The 21376-nt window shown below is 39.6% G+C and overlaps 1 protein-coding gene across 1 annotated transcript in view; it reads right to left on the bottom strand.

The window, feature by feature from the left end:
• LOC139572072 (nuclear GTPase SLIP-GC-like) overlaps positions 1-18439 on the bottom strand; it is a 48375-nt gene extending 29936 nt beyond the window's left edge. The window contains exons 1-12 of the mRNA XM_071394876.1: positions 18345-18439; positions 15132-15213; positions 14784-14899; positions 14106-14195; positions 13841-13932; positions 13663-13747; positions 13045-13093; positions 10962-11048; positions 9486-9579; positions 9174-9390; positions 4083-4310; positions 3676-3876 (exon numbers count right to left, since the gene is read on the bottom strand). Coding sequence (XP_071250977.1) covers positions 3676-3876; positions 4083-4310; positions 9174-9390; positions 9486-9579; positions 10962-11048; positions 13045-13093; positions 13663-13747; positions 13841-13932; positions 14106-14195; positions 14784-14899; positions 15132-15204 — 1332 coding nt within the window. The 5' untranslated portion in view covers positions 15205-15213; positions 18345-18439. The remainder of the gene's footprint in view (positions 1-3675; positions 3877-4082; positions 4311-9173; positions 9391-9485; positions 9580-10961; positions 11049-13044; positions 13094-13662; positions 13748-13840; positions 13933-14105; positions 14196-14783; positions 14900-15131; positions 15214-18344) is intronic.
• Positions 18440-21376: the final 2937 nt, after the last annotated feature.

Raw genomic sequence — 21376 nt, 5'->3', positions numbered from 1 at the left:
GGTATAATATACACAATATATTATTCATAGCATACATAGCTTTTATAGGCCTACACACATGGCTTTTATAGGCCTACACACATAGCTTTTATAGGCCTACACACATAGCTTTTATAGGCCTACACACATAGCTTTTATAGGCCTACACACATAGCTTTTATAGGCCTACACACATAGCTTTTATAGGCCTACACACATAGCTTTTATAGGCCTACACACATAGCTTTTATAGGCCTACACACATAGCTTTTATAGGCCTACACATAGCTTTTATAGGCCTACATACATAGCTTTTATAGGCCTACATACATAGCTTTTATAGGCCTACATACATAGCTTTTATAGGCCTACATACATAGCCGCGGGAAGTAGAGGTGCTAAGGGTGCTGCAGCATCCCCTGAAAAATCAACAACAACAAAAAAAATTTTTTTATGTTTTTATTTAATAAAAATACACTCAAATAGTGCACTGGGCGTTTACTAGTATTAGTGGACCTATATAGACATCTATAGTGCAGGCAAAAAAAAAATTCAGCACCTCTGTTTTAGCTAGTTGTTGAATTTATGTTGAATTAATAACAGTATCTTACAGGATTTTAGATGGAATTGTAAGAGTTATTGCCCCGTCATTTTCTCTGCTATTGTCATTTTCATGGATTCCAGAAAGAACAAAACCCTGTCCTCAAATATTTACATCAAAAGGTGCAAAGTTATGGGCAAAGTGTCACGCCCTTTTTATTCTCTATGTTTGGTTGGTCAGGGTGTGACTCGGGTGGGAAACTCTATGTTCTTTATTTCTATGTTTTGGCCGGGTATGGTTCTCAATCAGGGACAGCTGTCTATAGTTGTCTCTGATTGGGAATCATACTTAGGCAGCCTGTTTTTCCAGCTTAGTTTTGTGGGATGTTGTTTTTTGTTAGCTCTGTGAAGCCTACAGAACGTGACGTTCGATATTCTTTTGTTGTTTTGTTTGGTGTTCTGAGTAAATAAAGAATCATGAACATGTACCACGCTGCACATTGGTCCACTTCTTCCGATGGGCGTTACACAAAGACAGAAAGCATCCACATCAACAAAAAAAGTACACTTTATCAACTAACATGGAAAACAGCCACATTGTGCGCAGTATTAATTTACCATCCTTACAAACCACTTAATGTAAATGTTCATTATTGTATTAAGCAGAGGCTGGTCAACTAGGTTTGTACCTGTAGACTTTCCATCACCATGAAGAAAAACAATGCACAATACACTAATGGACTACATTGCGACATCAAGTGATTTGTGATGATGTGATGTGTTGATGTTGCTCAGCCTCGCAAGGCTGCAGGCCCAGACGGCATTCCCAGCCGCATCCTCAGAGCATGCGCAGACCAGCTGGCTGGTGTGTTTACGGACATATTCAATCAATCCTTATCCCAGTCTGCTGTTCCCACATGCTTCAAGAGGGCCACCATTGTTCCTGTTCCCAAGAAAGCTAAGGTAACTGAGCTAAAGCACTTCTGTCATCATGAAGTGCTTTGAGAGAATAGTCAAGGACCATATCACCTCCACCCTACCTGACACCCTAGACCCACTCCAATTTGCTTACCGACCCAATAGGTCCAGACGACGCAATCGCAACCACACTGCACACTGCCCTAACCCATCTGGACAAGAGGAATACCTATGTGAGAATGCTGTTCATCGACTACAGCTCAGCATTTAACACCATAGTACCCTCCAAACTCGTCATCAAGCTCGAGACCCTGGGTCTCGACCCTGCCCTGTGCAACTGGGTACTGGACTTCCTGACGGGCCGCCCCCAGGTGGTGAGGGTAGGTAACATCCCCACCCCGCTGATCCTCAACACTGGGGCTCCACAAGGGTGCGTTCTGAGCCCTCTCCTGTACTCCCTGTTCACGCACGACTGCGTGGCCATGCACGCCTCCAACTCAATCATCAAGTTTGCGGACGACACTACAGTGTTAGGCTTGATTACCAACAACGACGAGACGGCCTACAGGGAGGAGGTGAGGGCCCTCGGAGTGTGGTGTCAGGAAAATAACATCACACTCAATGTCAACAAAACAAAGGAGATGATTGTGGACTTCAGGAAACAGCAGAGGGAGCACCCCCCATCCACATCGACGGGACAGTAGTGGAGAGGGTAGTAAGTTTTAAGTTCCTCGGCGTACACATCACGGACAAACTGAATTGGTCCACCCACACAGACAGCGTTGTGAAGAAGGCGCAGCAGCGCCTCTTCAACCTCAGGAGGCTGAAGAAATTCGGCTTGTCACCAAAAGCACTCACAAACTTCTATAGATGCACAATCGAGAGCATCCTGTCGGGCTGTATCACCGCCTGGTACGGCAACTGCTCCGCCCACAACCGTAAGGCTCTCCAGAGTGTAGTGAGGTCTGCACAACGCATCACCGGGGGCAAACTACCTGCCCTCCAGGACACCTACACCACCCGATGTCACAGGAAGGCCATAAAGATCATCAAGGACAACAACCACCCGAGCCACTGCCTGTTCACGCCGCTATCATCCAGAAGACGAGGTCAGTACAGGTGCATCAAAGCAGGGACCGAGAGACTGAAAAACAGCTTCTATCTCAAGGTCAACAGACTGTTAAACAGCCACAACTAACATTTAGTCGCTGCTGCCAACATACTGACTCAACTCCAGCCACTTTAATAATGGGAATTGATGGAAATGTATGTAAAAATGTATCGCTAGCCACTTTAAACAATGTATAATGTTTACATACCCTACATTACTCATCTCATATGTATATGTATATACTGTACTCTATATCATCTACTGCATCTTGCCATCTTTATGTAATACATGTATCACTAGCCACTTTAAACTATGCCACTTTATGTTTATATACCCTACATTACTCATCTCATATGTATATACTGTACTCTATACCATCTACTGCATCTTGCCTATGCCGTTCTGTACCATCACTCATTCATATATCTTTATGTACATATTCTTTATCCCTTTACACTTGTGTGTATAAGGTAGTAGTTGTGGAATTGTTAGGTTAGATTACTCGTTGGTTATTACTGAATTGTCAGAACTAGAAGCACAAGCATTTCGCTATACTCGCATTAACATCTGCTAACCATGTGTATGTGACAAATAACATTTGATTTGATTTGATTTGGAAGAGCATGGTGCTTACACTGCTAGGGTTGTGGATTTGATTCCCACAGGGGACCAGTATGAAAATGTATGCACTCACTACTGAAAGTTGCTCTGTATAAGAGTGTCTACTAAAATGGGTAAGAAATTAAAAGACCATTTCAGCTTTCACTTTGAAACAAGTTGCATTTGCAAAGTATTTAAAGAAAAATAATTCACCAAAGTAGTGCACTGGGCCTTTACTAGTCCTGTATGAGGGACCGATATAGACGTCTTCAGCGCGGGCGATTTCTTTTCTTCTGCATACCAAACTACTTCCCGCAGCTATGATTATATAATATGTATTTATTAATCAATTGTACATAAGTATAAATAAACTAAAGTACATAGATATAGCCAGCCATTTGGACCTGTACCTATGATATTGATACTAACCTATGACGTTGATCTAACATCAACCAAATTAGAAGCTGCATGAATACAATTCTAAACAGATCATGGGATCATCATCAATAAGAATTATCAATAATTACCGATTTCCACATCTCATCTCTGCTCTTGTTGCAGTCTCCATTGCCTGGAAGATCAACCAGCACAACATGCTCCAGCAGGTCTTTGGAGTTTGGAACCTTGATGGTTATACACTTCACAAGTGGCCAATACTGTCTGTTAAATGTATCACTCTGTGTGTCACTCCGTGTGTAACAGGTTATCTTTTCAGAGAGTTCTTCTGCCTGCAATTGTAATAAAGAATCATTACATGCAATGATGAAAAAAATAAGGGTTTTTCTTAAAATAACGCATTGACAAAGATCAAAGAACCTAACAGATTTGTAATCAGTCTGGTTGCCGACCTAAAATGTTTTTTTAACCAAAATATATATTTTTACAAAAGCACAAAATCTTCACGGAAGTGAACTACCATGACAATGTCACTTACTGTATCACATAGAAATATTTTCTTCACTGATAAACGGAACTCTGGAATTTCTCTGAAGTGCTTCCTGTCCATTAATTCTTCTAAGGTTGCCCCACGTCCATCTTTTCCATACAAAGCTGATATCTTTTCATCATCGTCATCATCATCATCATCCCTTTCCTGGTCTTCATCATTTCCATCCTCATAAGATCTGTCTCTGAAGATGGACGATAGCTCCTCTTTCCATTCCTAATAAAAAGGTAAAGCCATAACAAATGTGTAATACATACTGTATCTCTTTGTGTTACGAAACAACCTAGCCAGCCTACTTCTAACGCTACACTAGCAATGCAATGTCTAGGGGTCCAAGGCCATATGGAATTGTTGTAAGATGGTCATACCATAGGTCAATTAGCTATTTGATGTTGAATTTTAGGACACACATATATACAGTGGTGCAAAAAAGTATTTAGTCAGCCACCAATTGTGCAAGTTCTCCCACTTAAAAAGATGAGAGAGGCCTGTAATTTTCATCATAGGTACACTTCAACTATGACAGACAAAATGAGAAAAGGATTAGGATTTTTTATGAATTTATTTGCAAATTATGGTGGAAAATAAGTATTTGGTCAATAACAAAAGTTTATCTCAATACTTTGTTATATACCCTTTGTTGGCAATGACAGTGTAACGTCCTGACCAGAGTTATTATGTGTTTTGCTTGTTTAGTGTTGGTCAGGACGTGAGCTGGGTGGGAATTCTATGTTGTGTGTCTAGTTTGTCTGTTTCTATGTCCAGCCTAACATGGTTCTCAATCAGAGGCAGATGGTAATCGTTGTCCCTGATTGAGAATCATATATAGGAGGCTTGTTTGGTGTTGGGATTTTGTGGGTGTTTGTTTCCTGTCTCTGTGTTTGTTCTGCACCAGATAGGACTGTCTCGGTTTTCACTGTTTGTTATTTTGTTTGTTGTGTGTAGTGTTCACTTGTGCTTTATTAAACATGTTGAACACTAGCCGCGCTGCATTTTGGTCCTCTCTTTCACCCCAGGAAGAAAGCCGTTACAGACAGAGGTCAAACGTTTTCTGTAAGTCTTCACAAGGTTTTCACACACGGTTGCTGGTATTTTGGCCCATTCCTCCATGCAGATCTCCTCTAGAGCAGTGATGTTTTGGGGCTGTTGCTGGGCAACACGGACTTTCAACTCCCTCCAAAGATTTTCTATGGGGTTGAGATCTGGAGACTGGCTAGGCCACTCCAGGACCTTGAAATGCTTCTTACGAAGCCACTCCTTCTTTGCCCGGGCGGTGTGTTCGGGATCATTGTCATGCTGAAAGACCCAGCCACGTTTCATCTTCAATGCCCTTGCTGATAGGAGGTTTTCACTCAAAATCTCACGATACATGGCCCCATTCCTTCTTTCCTTTACACGGATCAGTCGTCCTGGTCCCTTTGCAGAAAAACAGCCCCAAAGCATGATGTTTCCACCCCCATGCTTCACAGTAGGTATGGTGTTCTTTGGATGCAACTGAGCATTCTTTGTCCTCCAAACACGACGAGTTGAGTTTTTACCAAAAAGTTATATTTTGGTTTCATCTGACCATATGACATTCTCCCAATCTTCTTCTGGATCATCCAAATGCTCTCTAACAAACTTCAGACGGGCCTGGACATGTACTGGCTTAAGCAAGGGGACACGTCTGGCACTGCAGGATTTGAGTCCCTGGCGGCGTAGTGTGTTACTGATGGTAGGCTTTGTTACTTTGGTCCCAGCTCTCTGCAGGTCATTCACTAGGTCCCCCCGTGTAGTTCTGGGATTTTTGCTCACCGTTCTTGTGATCATTTTGACCCCACGGGGTGAGATCTTGCGTGGAGCCCCAGATCGAGGGAGATTATCAGTGGTCTTGTATGTCTTCCATTTCTTAATAATTGCTCCCACAGTTGATTTCTTCAAACCAAGCTGCTTACCTATTGCAGATTCAGTCTTCCCAGCCTGGTGCAGGTCTACAATTTTGTTTCTGGGGTCCTTTGACAGCTCTTTGGTCTTGGCCATAGTGGAGTTTGGAGTGTGACTGTTTGAGGTTGTGGACAGGTGTCTTTTATACTGATAACAAGTTCAAACAGGTGGCATTAATACAGGTAACGAGTGGAGGACAGAGGAGCCTCTTAACGAAGAAGTTACAGGTCTGTGAGAGCCAGAAATCTTGCTTGTTTGTAGGTGATCAAATACTTATTTTCCACCATAATTTGCAAATAAATTCATAAAAAATCCTACAATGTGATTTTCTGGAATTTTTTTTCTCATTTTGTCTGTCATAGTTGAAGTGTACCTATGATGAAAATTACAGGCCTCTCATCTTTTTAAGTGGGAGAACTTGCACAATTGGTGGCTGACTAAATACTTTTTTGCCCCACTGTATATATATATGAGATTCTTCAAATAGCCATCCTTTGCCTTGATGACAGCTTTGCACACTCTTGGCATTCTCTCAACCAGCTTCATCTGGAATGAGTTTCCAACAGTCTTGAAGAGTTCCCACATATGCTGTTGGCTGTTTTCCTTCACTCTGCGGTCTGACTCATCCCAAACCATCTCAATTTGGTTGAGGTCAGGGGGTTGTGGAGGCCAGATCTGATGCAGCACTCCATCACTCTCCTTGTTGGTAAAATAGCCCTTACACAGCCTGGAGATGGGTCTTTGCCCTGTTGAAAAACAAATGATAGTCCCCCAAAGCCCACACCAGATGGGATGGCATATCATTGCAGAATGCTGTGGTAGCCATGCTGCTTAAGTGTGCCTTGAATTTTAAATAAATCACAGACAGTGTCACCAGCAATGCACCCGCACACCATAACACCTCATCCATGCTTTACGGTGGGAAATATACATTCGGAGATCATTCGTTCACCCACATCGAGTCTCACAAAGACCCAAAAAATCTAATTTGGACTCCAGACCAAAGGACAAAATTCCACCTGTGTAATGTCCATTGCTCGTGTTTCTTGGCCCAAGCAAGTCTCTTCTTATTATTGGTGTCCTTTTGTACTGGTTTCTTTGCAGCAATTCGACCATGAAGGCCTGATTTACACAGTCTCCTCTGAACAGATGTTGAGATGTGTCTGTTACTTGAACTCTGTGAAGCATTTACTTGGGCTGCAATTTCTGAGGTTGGTAACTCTAATGAACGTATCCTCTGCAGCAGAGATAACTCTGGGTCTTCCATTCCTTTGGTGTTCCTCATGAGAGACAGTTTCATTATAGCGCTTGATGGTTTTTGCGACTGCACTTGAAGAATCTTGAAAAGTCCTTGACATTTTCCGTATTGACTGACCTTCATGTCTTAAAGTACTGATGGACTGTCGTTTCTCTTGCTTATTTGAGCTGTTCTTGCCATAATATGGACTTAGTCTCTTAACCAAATAGGGCTATCTTCTGTATACCTCCCCATACCTTGTCACAACACAACTGATTGGCTCAAACGCATTAAGAAGGAAAGAAGTTCCACATTATTAACTTCTAAGAAGGCACACCTGTTAATTAAAATGCATTTCAACTACCTCATGAAGCTGGTTGAGAGAATGTCAAGTGTGCAAAGCTGTCATCAAAGCAAAGTGTGGCTATTTGAAGAATCTCAAATCTGAAATATATTTTGATTTGTTTAACACTCTTTTGGTTACTACATGATTCCATATGTGTTATTTCATAGTTTTGATGTGTTCACTATTATTCTACAATGTAGAAAATATTAGCATTTTAGAAAAATCAATGACTGAGTAGGTGTTCTGAAACTTTTGACCGGTAGTGTATATATATATATATATATATATATATATATATATATGAAATATATTTGCAACAAAACTTACTTCCATAAATTTTAACCCGGTAACCAGTACCGGGTTACCTTCAGACAAGTCTTGTAAAGCTTGTGGGTGTCGTTGTATATGTTGTATGTGTTCATGATAGTCTCAGCTTTCGATGGTGGGGTCATATTAATTTGTAGCCTAAACCCTTTCGACTCTACAGACCGAAGTTGGCACCTTCGCTGTACTGACTTCAGATGAGTCCCGTGAATCTTGTGGTGGTCGTAGAGCAAACCAGAGAACACCCCCGAGTTTTCAGCATAAATGCTAGATGTTTTATTTTCAGAATGTCTTCTGGTCTGAAAAACACTGCCTGCCTCCTTCCACCGAAGATGCGGAAGGTCGACATCGGCGGATGTGGTGGATTGAGACGCAGCCCATGCACAAAACCAGATATCTTTAGCTTAAACAGACAGATGTTGATGTGTTTTTTATTATGCTAATTAGATTGGCATGCCCATGAGTCAATCGACAAGCCTGGCACATCACCTGGACACGGTTGCTACTGCGCCTAGGGATGAGGTGTGGAAGTGAAAGTGTAGTGTCTATTTGTGACCTACTACTAATCTATCTACAGTATCTATTGTATAACACCTGGAACACACTCAATTGAGCATCCAAAACACATATAAGAAACTGTACACTCTGACCCAATTTACACCTTGCATTATCCCTATCCAAACTGCTGGGATAGGATTACATTCTGAACTCTGGCCTTGCATTTATTTACAATTACACCTGGTATTAAAACGCTTGCAATTACACCTGGTATTACTTGCAATTACACCTGGTATTAAAACGCTGGCAATTACACCTGGTATTACTTGCAATTACACTTGGTACTAAAACGCTTGCAATTTGGACGGATTGTGTCTGCACTGTGTTCGGATCTCACTTTTCCCTTGAATTTAAGACATCTTCATGACTGAATGGCACAGCAAACCATCGGATATGCCCTGAAATATTTTGATGTTTAACCTGGAATAAAAATGTAAGGGGACCAGCACTTCTACCAGGAAGCCCCTCCCCCAAACATGTGCCGTGATGTGCAGTGATGTTAAGGTACATTGTATTGTTGTTTCTTATATTGTTGTTTCTTTTAATACAAGGTGTATATTGGGTCAATGACGGACTTTGATTCAGATCTAAGTTTTAGTTACCTTGATATGTTTCAAAGAAGCCTTCCATTAATTGTACTATTTATCATGACACCACTTTCAAAACATTGTGATAAAACAGGTGCTATTACCTTCTCTGTGATAAACTCAATCTCAGCGATGTATTTAGAGTCTGTCATATTGGCCTCCACCTGAATCATGACCGAGGTGCACGCCCCTTGGTTTCCAGAGGGTAGCAGTTTCTTCTCACCCAAGATGGTGTTAATCAAGAAGCTCTTACCAGCTCCAGTCTTCCCAAAAACACCCACTATCTCTTTTTTGTCTTTCTCCAATGTTTGGATTTTACCTCTGTAAGAAATGAAAGACCAAAACAATTAAAGCAATTTAGTGGCCTGTATGAGTCTTTCTCCATGTGTTTTCTCTTCACATTTAAAAATGCTTACCTGAGGAAATCAATGAGTTTCGTAGAAGGCAGATCATCAAGTTTGCTTTCGACACGTTGCATGATCTTCTTCACCTCTGTCTTGGTTTCAATTTCTGGCAGAGTTAAACACAGGTCACCAACCAGCTATAATCTTGTTGTGTCAACATGTTTATAAAGGTGGAAAGGATATTACAGGGAAATAATGAGAGGAATGCACAGTGGCATTCAGATCTACTATATCAAAAACTGAGATAAAATGTTGTTGTGTGCTGATGTTTTTACATTATGTGTTGAGTTAAAGGAGTACTCCACTGAAATAACCATACATTTATTACTGTTATAGAGATGGCTACAAGAGCAGAGCACTGGACTCTATAACACCACTTTTGAGGTCTGAAAACATCTGAAAAATTACAGTCAACTGTAGGATTAAGGATTAGCCCCTTATTTTCAATTTTCGCCTAAAATGACATACCCAAATCTAACTGCCTGTCGCTCTGGCCCTGAAGCAAGAATATACATATTCTTGGTACCATTTGAAAGGAAACACTTTGACGTTTATGGAAATGTGAAAGGAATGTTGGAGAATGTAACACAATAGATCTGGTAAAAGATAATACGAAGAAAAAAACAACCGTTCTTTTGTATTTTTTTGTACCATCATCTTTGAAATGCAAGAGAAAGGCCATAATGTATTATTCCAGCCCAGGTGCACTTGATATTTTGGCCACTAGATGGCATCAGTGTATGTGCAAAGTTTAAGACTGATCCAATGAACCATTGCATTTCTGTTCATACTTCTGAATCAAGACTGCCCAAATGTGCCTAATTTGTCTATGAATAACTTTTCATGTTCAAAATTGTGCTCTCTCCTCAAACAATAGCATGGTATTCTTTCACTGCAATAGCAACTGTAAATTGGACAGTGCACTTAGATTAACAAGAATTTAAGCTTTCTGCCAATATCAGATATGTCTATGTCCTGGGAAATGTTCTTGTTACTTACAACCTCATGCTAATCGCATTAGCCTACATTAGCTCAACCGTCCCGTGGAAGGGACACCGATCCCGGAGAAGTTTTATGGAGACACCAGTTAGTCCTCTCACTCAAACCCTTGTAATGTTTTTTGTCTTATGTTGTCCCTACCCCAAATGATTCTTGTCATGTTACTAAATGTATCCAGATTATATTTTATATTTCATTATCAATAAATGCAGCAAAAAGTACAGTAAATATAAAATGCTCCAAAAATCTATCAGTGTAATGTTTGGATTCAGTCATGTGTCAAGTGTACTGTGATGTTATCACCTTTAGTCTATACCTTTCCCATCATCTCCAAACTGTTCCCTTTTAATTGCTACCATGGTTATGCATCTGCTTTCCATATTTCTTCTGTAAGAACATTTCAGTTTAGCCCTAGGCATGGAGGTCAATTCCCACAACTGTAAAGGGTTCAAATGATTGTGGTTCATATCAACACCATCATCCACCTACCAAGTGTTTCAGTTAATCTGACTGCGGCACCACGTTGATGTTTCTTTCTTTGCTTATTTGCATCGGTCTCATCAGATTTTCTTTTGCCTGGAAACAATTGGAAACATATTTTATTAATGAATACACAAACCATCCAGCAGCAGTAACAGATCTTCCAATCTCATTATAGCCAATGATGTTATGCAAATGATTTGCATCAGTCGGTGAAAAAGCATTTCAGATTGTCTACTTACTGCATGCTTATGATAAACGGTACAAAGGGGTAGTATATATAATTCAATAGTACGACTTATGATTTACTAAGTGATTTAAATATATATATATATATATATATATATATATACAGTATATCACAAAAGTGAGTACACCCCTCACATTTTTGTAAATATTTGAGTATATCTTTTCATGTGACAACACTGAAGAAATGACACTTTGCTACAATGTAAAGTAGTGAGTGTACATCTTGTATAACAGTGTACATTTGCTGTCCCCTCAAAATAACTCGACACACAGCCATTAATGTCTAAACCGCTGGCAACAAAAGTGAGTACACCCCTAAGTGAAAATGTCCAAATTGGGCCCAATTAGCCATTTTCCCTCCCCGGTGTCATGTGACTTGTTAGTGTTACAAGGTCTCAGGTGTGAATGGGGAGCAGGTGTGTTAAATTTGGTGTCATCGCTCTCACACTCCCTCATACTGACTGGTCACTGGAAGTTCAACATGGCACCTCATGGCAAAGAACTCTCTGAGGATCTGAAAAAAAGAATTGTTGCTCTACATAAAGATGTCCTGGGCTATAAGAAGATTGCCAAGACCCTGAAACTGAGCTGCAGCACGGTGGCCAAGACCATACAGCGGTTTAACTGGACAGGTTCCACTCATTAACAGGCCTCGCCATGGTCGACCAAAGAAGTTGAGTGCACGTGCTCAGCGTCATATCCAGAGGTTGTCTTTGGAAAATAGACGTATGAGTGCTGCCAGCATTGCTGCAGAGGTTGAAGGGGTGGGGGGTCAGCCTGTCAGTGCTCAGACCATACGCCGTATACTGCATCAAATTGGTCTGCATGGCTGTCGTCCCAGAAGGAAGCCTCTTCTAAAGATGATGCACAAGAAAGCCCGCAAACAGTTTGCTGAAGGCAAGCAGACTAAGGACATGGATTACTGGAACCATGTCCTGTGGTCTGATGAGACCAAGATAAACTTATTTGGTTCAGATGGTGTCAAGCGTGTGTGGCGGCAACCAGGTGAGGAGTACAAAGACAAGTGTGTCTTGCCTACAGTCAAGCATGATGGTGGGAGTGTCATGGTCTGGGGCTGCATGAGTGCTGCCGGCACTGGGGCGCTACCGTTCATTGAGGGAAACATGAATGCCAACATGTACTGTGACATACTGAAGCAGAGCATGATCCCCTCCTTTCGGAGACTGGGCCACAGGGCAGTATTCCAACATGATAACGACCCCAAACACACCTCCAAGATGACCACTGCCTTGCTAAAGAAGCTGAGGGTAAAGGTGATGGACTGGCCAAGCATGTCTCCTATTGAGCATCTGTGGGTCATCCTCAAACTGAAGGTGGAGGAGTGCAAGGTCTCTAACATCCACCAGCTCCATGATGTCGTCATGGAGGAGTGGAAGAGGACTCCAGTGGCAACCTGTGAAGCTCTGGTGAACTCCATGCCCAAGAGGGTTAAGGCAGTGCTGGAAAATGATGGTGGCCACACAAAATATTGACACTTTGGGCCCAATTTGGACATTTTCACTTAGGGGTGTACTCACTTTTGTTGCCAGCGGTTTAGACATTAATGGCTGTGTGTTGAGTTATTTTGAGGGGACAGCAAATGTACACTGTTATACAAGATGTACACTCACTACTTTACATTGTAGCAAAGTGTCATTTCTTCAGTGTTGTCACATGAAAAGATATACTCAAATATTTACAAAAATGTGAGGGGTGTACTCACTTTTGTGATATACTGTATATACATATATCACTTTAGATGTTTCGCATTGTCATCTTCTAAAACTGGTATTTTTGTGATGTTTTTCTGTATGTGTAAATCTGAAACATCTGTGCTTTTCACCTGAAAAATTCACTTGAAGAGAGGGTTTCTTACTGGTTGAGGGTTCACTCTGAAAAACATATAGATAATCAACAGGTTATTAACGGAATCATTCCACAAAACTTATCATAATTGCCTTAGTTTGAGACGCATTTTCTTGAATAATTTTAGTCTCTTCCTGAATGTTGTTTTCACTGATAACCTTTGACTGATGTTGTTTATAGATTAGATGACAGTAGATGTTTGCTATGTTGTATAGTGTTGCGACTATGAGAAAGTGGCAGGTAGCCTAGCGGTTAAGAGTGTTGGGCGATTAACCGAACAGTGGCTGGTTTGAAACCCCAAGCCGACTAGGTGAAAAAGCACTTGCCCTTGAGCGAGGACCGTGTCCCTAATTGCTCCTGTAAGTCGCTCTGCATAAGAGTGTCTGCCAAATGACTGAAATATAAAATGCTTGATAAATGCATTTCATTGTTATTATCTTAGTCCCTCTGGAGTGCTCTGTTATCCTAATCCTAGTGTATGATAGTCCATGTCTGTTAAATGGCATGAAATGTCCCAAGAGGTGATGCCTTGGGATCACCACTGAGCACTGCCTTAATTGTGACCACAGACACATGAGTTATAGATTTTACTCACATGGTCATACACTGTTTCTCCCACTCCAAACATGTCGGTTGTGGGCACACTTCCTTCAAGTGTACCAAAATGTGTATCCAATGACCTGGTGACAGAGTCACAACAATTGTCATTTTGTCCACGCCAACGGGGCATTATATGTAGTCAGTGATGAATAAAGGAATGATGTGTTGCTTACCTTTCAGTCTCTGAGCGTTTAGGAGGTTGATTTCTGAGAGGTTTTAGGATGTTTTTTTGACGAGGCTCTTGATTGACCATCTCACCAGTAACCTGGAGACAGAAACCGTGTTGGGTTGTAGGGTGACAAATATAAAGGTCTGTATGCTGATCTAAATAAAAAACTATGCATTTGGTTTAGGTAATTATTGTACTTTAGGGCTAGTGTACAGTACAGTACAGTTTCATGTACAGTAAATGGGTATATAGGACGGTAAAGATGGTACATTTCCTGAGGAACTCTTGGAGACCTTAATGGTGGCTGACAACGAAGTGGCCTCTTGAATGTTCATATCATCATTGTGTCGCTGCCGTTTCTGCAGTTAAAAAACATTAGATGACTCTCAGTTAGGGTGACCACATGTCCCGGATTATGCCGGACAGTCCCGCATGTTGGCCTTTTGTCCCACGTCCCGCAACCAAACAATCATGGCCCGCATTTTATTTTAAAAATTCCAACACCACTAATTTACAAAGGTCGATTTGTTCCGTATTTCAGTCAGGCATTCCATTCTGCAATGCAGGACATTTAAAACGTGTAGGGCATTTGATGTTTAAAAAAGCTTCTGAAGTTTGTAATTTCCACTTTGAAATTTCACATTTGATTTTCCCTTTCGAAAATGTATCAACCCCTACAAAAATGCCCATTATTTATAAATCACACAATAATTCACATTTCTTGTTGCGACAGGATTACTTTCCTGCTGTTGCAAACTGACTCAAATTAAGATCCTACATGTGTAACACAAAATGGAACACAAAATCTCCTGTTATTCTAAGACATTTGTAAACTGAAAATATATGCCAGTACAGTGGACATGTTAGAGTACAATGTCACAGCTGAGAACTAAATGCAAACTGTTTATTCTGCACTACTGATGCAGTACTGATAAATTGTAAAGTACCTTCAGATATTTGTTGTGTTTTTTTCTAAATCTACACCTTGGTCCTGCTTTTGGGATCAACTTCATGAGGTCAGTCTCCTCAAGGGAGAGGAAACCTTCTTCATCAATTTCTTCATCTGAAAATCAGGAAACATGCATTTTAGGCATATTAATATCAGACAATAAGAATGACTGTATCAAATTAACAAATAAACATACATGTTTACAATTGAGGTGATATCTTTACTTTCATTTACAATAATACAATGCACAATACATACATTATTTTAATCAAATCAGTCAATAAATAATTTTATTATTACACAATGTATTATACAATGTATAATAATACATCACAAATGTCTTCACCTTCAAACCTCTGAATCAAGTCCCTGTGGTTCCACTCAGTTAATTTGTCTCTGACGAAATCAAATGATGCCATGAGACTTCACTATGAAGGGAGAGAAGCATAGTACAGTTCACATTTTTGTGGTAGGCGATATCACATACATTTTATTCCAAAAGGTGCAAGTGGAACTATAAAGATTAACATGATGATTTATTAAAACAACAAAAGCACATGGCATTCAGTATTTAAGCTTCATTTTCAAGAGAAAATCAAGTGCTCATGTTATTGTGAATCCCAACCATTTTGTTATTGTAGGATGTTAGCAGGAATGTTTCACATCAAAAAAAAAACAAAAAAAACAAATCATGATTCTACTGCTTATCTTCTCATATTATTGAACATGCAGGATTATTTGACATGACAACACATGAAGGATCATTTGTCTTATACTGTTAAAATGAGAGAGAGAGAGAGAGAGAGAGAGAGAGAGAGAGAGAGAGAGAGAGAGAGAGAGAGAGAGAGAGAGAGAGAGAGAGAGAGAGAGAGAGAGAGAGAGAGAGAGAGAGAGAGAGAGAGAGAGAGGTCAGATCTTAACGTGATCAGTCTTGTTGCAGATAATTTTCCTAATACACCACGTATAAAACTCCCTCCACGGAGGCCCTCCATGAAATTAGTTTCACCCCTGCCCTAACCCTTTTCCTAACCTTAACCTACTCCTCCTAACCTGCTAAGAAAAGTATATTTTTGACAAAAGCTTTATCCCTTCTAGGAAAAAACAGATTTACTCTGCATCCTCCATCTCTTCCAAACCGCCTCTTTCAAGGGTATTTTCTTTTCTTCGCCAAAAATATCAAAAAATCCTGGCCCATTATTTTGTAAAATACTGAACTTCCCCTTTAAGAAAACAATAAAAGAAGATTGGTTAATCCTCTAAATCAGTAATCGATTTATGGATGTGTTTGGACAATGTTTTATCCAACTCCTTAGACTTTCAGACATTCAACAGTAGTCTATGTGTCATAGGTCTCAGAAAAATTACATTTAGTTGTCCTTTTTTTTGCGAGGGGGACCTGGCAAGGGGTCAGCAGGAAGTAGTCAGCGTGTGCTTACAATTATGAGGCCTCTTTTTGTAGTGCGATGATTGGACAGTTTTGTGCGGTCATATTGTAATACTGCTTTGATTAGTCAAATTTGCAAGCCTTCACATAATACGTTTTACAGTTAAGAAATGAAAGCAAATTATGTATCTAGTCCATCCATTTCAAGAAGTCATAAGTATTTGGGCAAACTGACTTATAGTGTTGTTTTGAAACCGAATAACTAGCCGGCTAATATTGTTGCACTCGCTAATACTAGGGGTATTGGGCCAACCTGCAGAGGACACACTACATCACATATCTCTGCCCATGTCTCAGCTAGAGACACACAAGAATCACCTCCCTCACTAGGGAGACCCATTTCCTGGAAACCACTATGTGTTCTCAGAAATGTTGTGATGTTTTTTTTCCACTGTTCAGAGAAATGAGTCATTGAAGTTGGTAAGTTGGTGTCCTATCCTACATGCTGATATTACCAGGTTCTGACCACTAGATGGTGCTGTTTCTACATAGATGTGCTTTTATTTGTTTTAGAATCCCCCTTAATGCTAAAGGATACTTCACCCAAATGACAAATTGACATATTGGTTTCCTTACCCTGTAAGCAGTTTATGGAAAAGGTATGACAGCAACCCATGCTTTGGTTTTGCTTACCTGGCCCCTGTTTCAAATGCTATGTTTGTAGTATTTGTGTCACAAATCCAATACAAGTCAATGGTACCTATATTAGCATAATATATAAATAAATTATTTGATACTTTAGGAGTATTTCGACATGAAGAGTGAAAATGCAAATATCGGTACCATTGAGTACTACAAAAGCTACTAAGCTAACATATGAAATTGTTTTAAGGGGAACTTCAGTATTTAATTTTTTGTTGATTTTCTGAAAGTATGGGCCTGGAAAAAACAGTAATTTAGCAAATGTGAAAAAAAATAAAGATCCCCAAATCACCTGAAATCCACTGATATCAAATGATATCAACTCAATATTTGGTTCGACGTTACTTAAAGGTAATTTGGCCATAAACAATTTATATATATATTGTATGTTTCACCAACGCACCAGTACAGAGGAGATGTATTTCTATAGTAGAACAACTTTGTAATATCTGTAAAACATTCATCACTTTTCCATATCTCATTTGCAATAACTTTAGCATTGAATTATCACTTAACAAGATATTAATCAAAATCTGCATTCAATTTTATCCAAGTTAAACCCTAATTCATACAGCCACTTTGAAACACAAAATTATGTTTATAGTCACATTACATAAAGTGGCCGTTCGTAAATTCACACTGGCAATCTACTGGTTTGAGTGCCAGAGCGCAGAATAATTGAAGAATTTACGAACAACCTAAACTTCGTTGTTATGACAGGTATAAGTAAACATCTGCTATAAAACTGAATTAAATTGTTGCCAGTAACACAGTTGCAGTCACGAACCCTCTTTATAACATGAAAACACCCTAGCAGCTCTACAAGGGCGAGTAAAATGTTCTTATTTGTGTCTATAAGTAGCTAACAAGCTAGCCAACTTTAGCCAGTTAGCTTGTGTGCTTGACTGCCGTTATGAGGTCAAAACACTCGGATCAACCCTATTCCAACACTCAGAGAGCAAAATGCTCTGAATTTACAAACAGACAATCTGACAACGCTCTAAATTTACAAACACCCAGAGCGCACTCTGACACTCTAGAATGAATTTACGAATGCAACCAATGTTTGCAAATCTCTTACATTACTCAATTTTGCTTATCTAATTTGCAGGAATTTATGCATTTAATTTTCACCTTGTAAGGTATTAATCCAAATCGGAATCAATTTAGCCCAAGCTTAACCCTAAACAGAGATAATTTAATTAATGTTGCTACTTATATAAAACAAATATATATTTTTATACTCACATTACATAAAGTTGCATATCTCTTAAAAATGACTGATTCGTTTTTTTACTCTGAAAGCAGTCCTAAAGGTATTTCAGGCATTTCTAAACAGTTTCTTTCAAAAACCTTTTGCATGAGGAAATTGAAGTTAATTCATGTCTTTCCTTTAAATGAGTCCACATTGATCAACTGAGAGTTGATCGTGAAATGTGTGAAACGTTTAAACAAAAATATGTTGATACTTACCACATAAAGGCAAGGTTCAGCAAATGTATATTCTGTGCTACTGACACAGTCTTCTAGCAAGAAAACACACTGAACAACAGGAGTATGTGGTGTTGCATACAGAAGTACAGCCGTATGGGTATACTGTAGGTGTGGCTGTTCTTTGTCATGTTCTGACGCAGGTTAACGTTTACTGGCATGAGTTTTGCCCTGGAGGCATAACTGAGCGATTTCTGCTAGAAGGGTAAAGTCAAAATTGACGATATTGTAAAAATTCATGAAAACGAAAATGGTCTTTTTGGTCTAATTTAAGGTTAAGGTTAGGCAAAACTGAGCGGTTTCCTCTAGAAAGGCCAACTGCAAAGTCAAAATTGGCAATAATTGTAAAAATTCATGAAAACGAAAATGAGCATTTTGGTCTTAATTTAAGGTTAAGGTTAAGCACTAGGGTTAGCAGTGTGGTTAAGAGTAGGGTTAAGGTTAGGTTTCAAATGAGATGTTATGACTTTGTGGCTGTGCCAGCTAGAGACCACTCTGCAGAGCTGCCTTCAGTACATGAGTCATCTCAATAAATGCCAAGCTGCTGTTGTGACTGGTTTTCATATTCATTTGCATGCAAAATTATGCGAGGTACAAAAAACTAAAAGCACCTCAGTGTGGTAGCCATTCTGAACCCCTAATTTCCCCTCTAAAAAAATAGAATGACCTTGCTCGGTATATTACTGTGGTTGCTCAATAGTGCTTAAAACTTCATCGGGATAGGGGGCAGCATTTCGACTTTGAACAAATTGCGTGCCCAAACGAAATTTCCTCCTACTCTGTCCTAGAAGGTAATACATGCATATTATTATTACTATTGTATAGAAAACACTCTGAAGTTTCTAAAACTGTTTGAATTATTTCTGTAAGTATAACAGAACTAATTTGGCAGACAGAAACCTGAGAAGAGGTCAAAACAGGAAATGAGAACTCGATTTTCTAGATATGACTGAACAAACACTGCCTAGGGCTTCCACTAGATGTCACCGTCTTTAGATTTTAGTCTTATGATTCTACTATAAAGGAGGGGCTCATAGGAGCTGTTTTAGTGAGTGGTCATCAGAAATCTCAGTCTGGTTTTGCGCGTGAGGGAGAGAGAGTGCTCTCGTTCCAATGCTCTTTCTTCAGACAATGAAATTCTCCGGTTGGATCCTTATTGATGATTAATGTAAAACACATACTAAATATGGATTGCAAACATCATTTGACCTGTTTCTACGACCTGTAACGGAACTTTTAGAGTTTTTGTCTGGAGGGATTGTTCGTGCGTCATGAAAATGGATTCCTGGTCTGAACATGCTAACAACAAGTGGCTAAATGATGGGCTTTATGGAACTTTTCAGTCATTTATTGTCGATCTGGGAATCCTGGGAGTGCCTTCTGATGAAGTTATTCAAAGGTAAGTGCATATTTATAGTGTTTTTGTAGCTTTTGTTGACGCCAAAATGGCGACTATTTCTTTGGCTGGATTGTGCTCTAAACGCCGTTCTCAGATTAATCTTTTTCCGTAAAGTTTATTTTGAAATCTGACACAGCGGTTGCATAGAGGATAAGTTTATCTTTAATTGTGTGAAAAACACTTGCATCTTTTATCAATGTTTATTATGAGTATTTCTGCAAAATCACCAGATGTTTTGGAATCAAAACATTACTGCACGTAACGCGCCAATGTAAACTGAGATTTTTTATATATATATATATGCACATTATCGAACAAAACATAAATGTATTGTGTAACATGATGTTATATGACTCATCTGATGAAGAATTTCAAAGGTTAGTGATTAATTCTATCTCTATTTGGGTGTTTTGTGAAAGCTACCTGTGCTGTGAAAGAAATGTCTATGCTTTTTTGGATTTGGTGGTGAGCTAACATAAATATACGTGGTGTTTTCGCTGTAAAACATTTAAAAAATCGGACATGTTGGCTGGATTCACAAGATGTTTATCTTTCATTTGCTGTATTGGACTTGTTAATGTGTGAAAGTTAAATATTTCAAAAAAATATTTTTGAATTTCATGCGCTGCCTTTTCAGTGGAATGTGGGGGGGGTCCGGGGCTAGACAGGTTAAAACAAATTAAACTCGTAAAAAATCCTGTCACACAATAACTTTTGCTTCATTCAACTAAACAATGCTTTAGCTGTAACATGTTCATGATTTATTTTTAATGTTTCAAGCTAACGGTTTAGCGGCATGATTCATCTTTCTTTTACTGATCATTTAATAAAATAGCTTTCTGGCTGGCATCTTTTATTGAGTGTTGTTAAATCTAAGAATAACAAGTGTTGCCAAAATTGCAAGTTATTTTGCAGGTTTCTACTTGCATAGCAAAAAAAATGACAGTAGACAAAAAGTACAAGTATATATTTGCTATTCTACATCCATGATCATATGTAATTAGTGTATTTATTCTAAATACATGGTTACTAAGAAGTTCTGACAGGCAAATGTGGACATTTGTGAAGAAATGGACGCCTCGCTTCGCGTTCTTCGCGTTCGCCGACAGAGATGGACGCCTCGCTTCGCGTTCTTAGGAAACTATGCACTATTTTGTTTTTGTATGTATTATTTCTTACACTGTTACTGGAAATCTTAAGTTTTATGACATACAGCCGGGAGGAACTATTGGATAAAAGAGCAACGTCAACTTACGACCAGGAATACGACTTTCCCGAAGAGGATCCTCTGTTTGGTCCACCACCCAGGACAATGGATTGGATCCCAGCAGGCGACCCAAAACAACGGCGCCGTAGAAGGGGCAGACGGAGCGGTCTTCTGGTCAGGCTACGTAGACGTGCACATTACACACCCCTCCCGAGTATACTACTCGCCAATGTCCAGTCTCTTGACAACAAGGTAGACGAAATCCGAGCAAGGGTTGCCTTCCAGAGAGACATAAGAGATTGTAACATTCTTGTTTCACGGAAACATGGCTCACTCGGGATACGTTATCAGCATCGGTACAGCCACCTGGTTTCTTCACTTATCGCACCAACAGAAACAAACATCTCT

The sequence above is a fragment of the Salvelinus alpinus genome, chromosome 1 (assembly GCF_045679555.1).
Source record: "Salvelinus alpinus chromosome 1, SLU_Salpinus.1, whole genome shotgun sequence".
NCBI classification, from domain to species: Eukaryota; Metazoa; Chordata; class Actinopteri; order Salmoniformes; family Salmonidae; genus Salvelinus; species Salvelinus alpinus.
The sequence above is the reverse complement of the archived record's forward strand: the minus strand, read 5'-3'. Positions and strand labels throughout refer to the sequence as shown.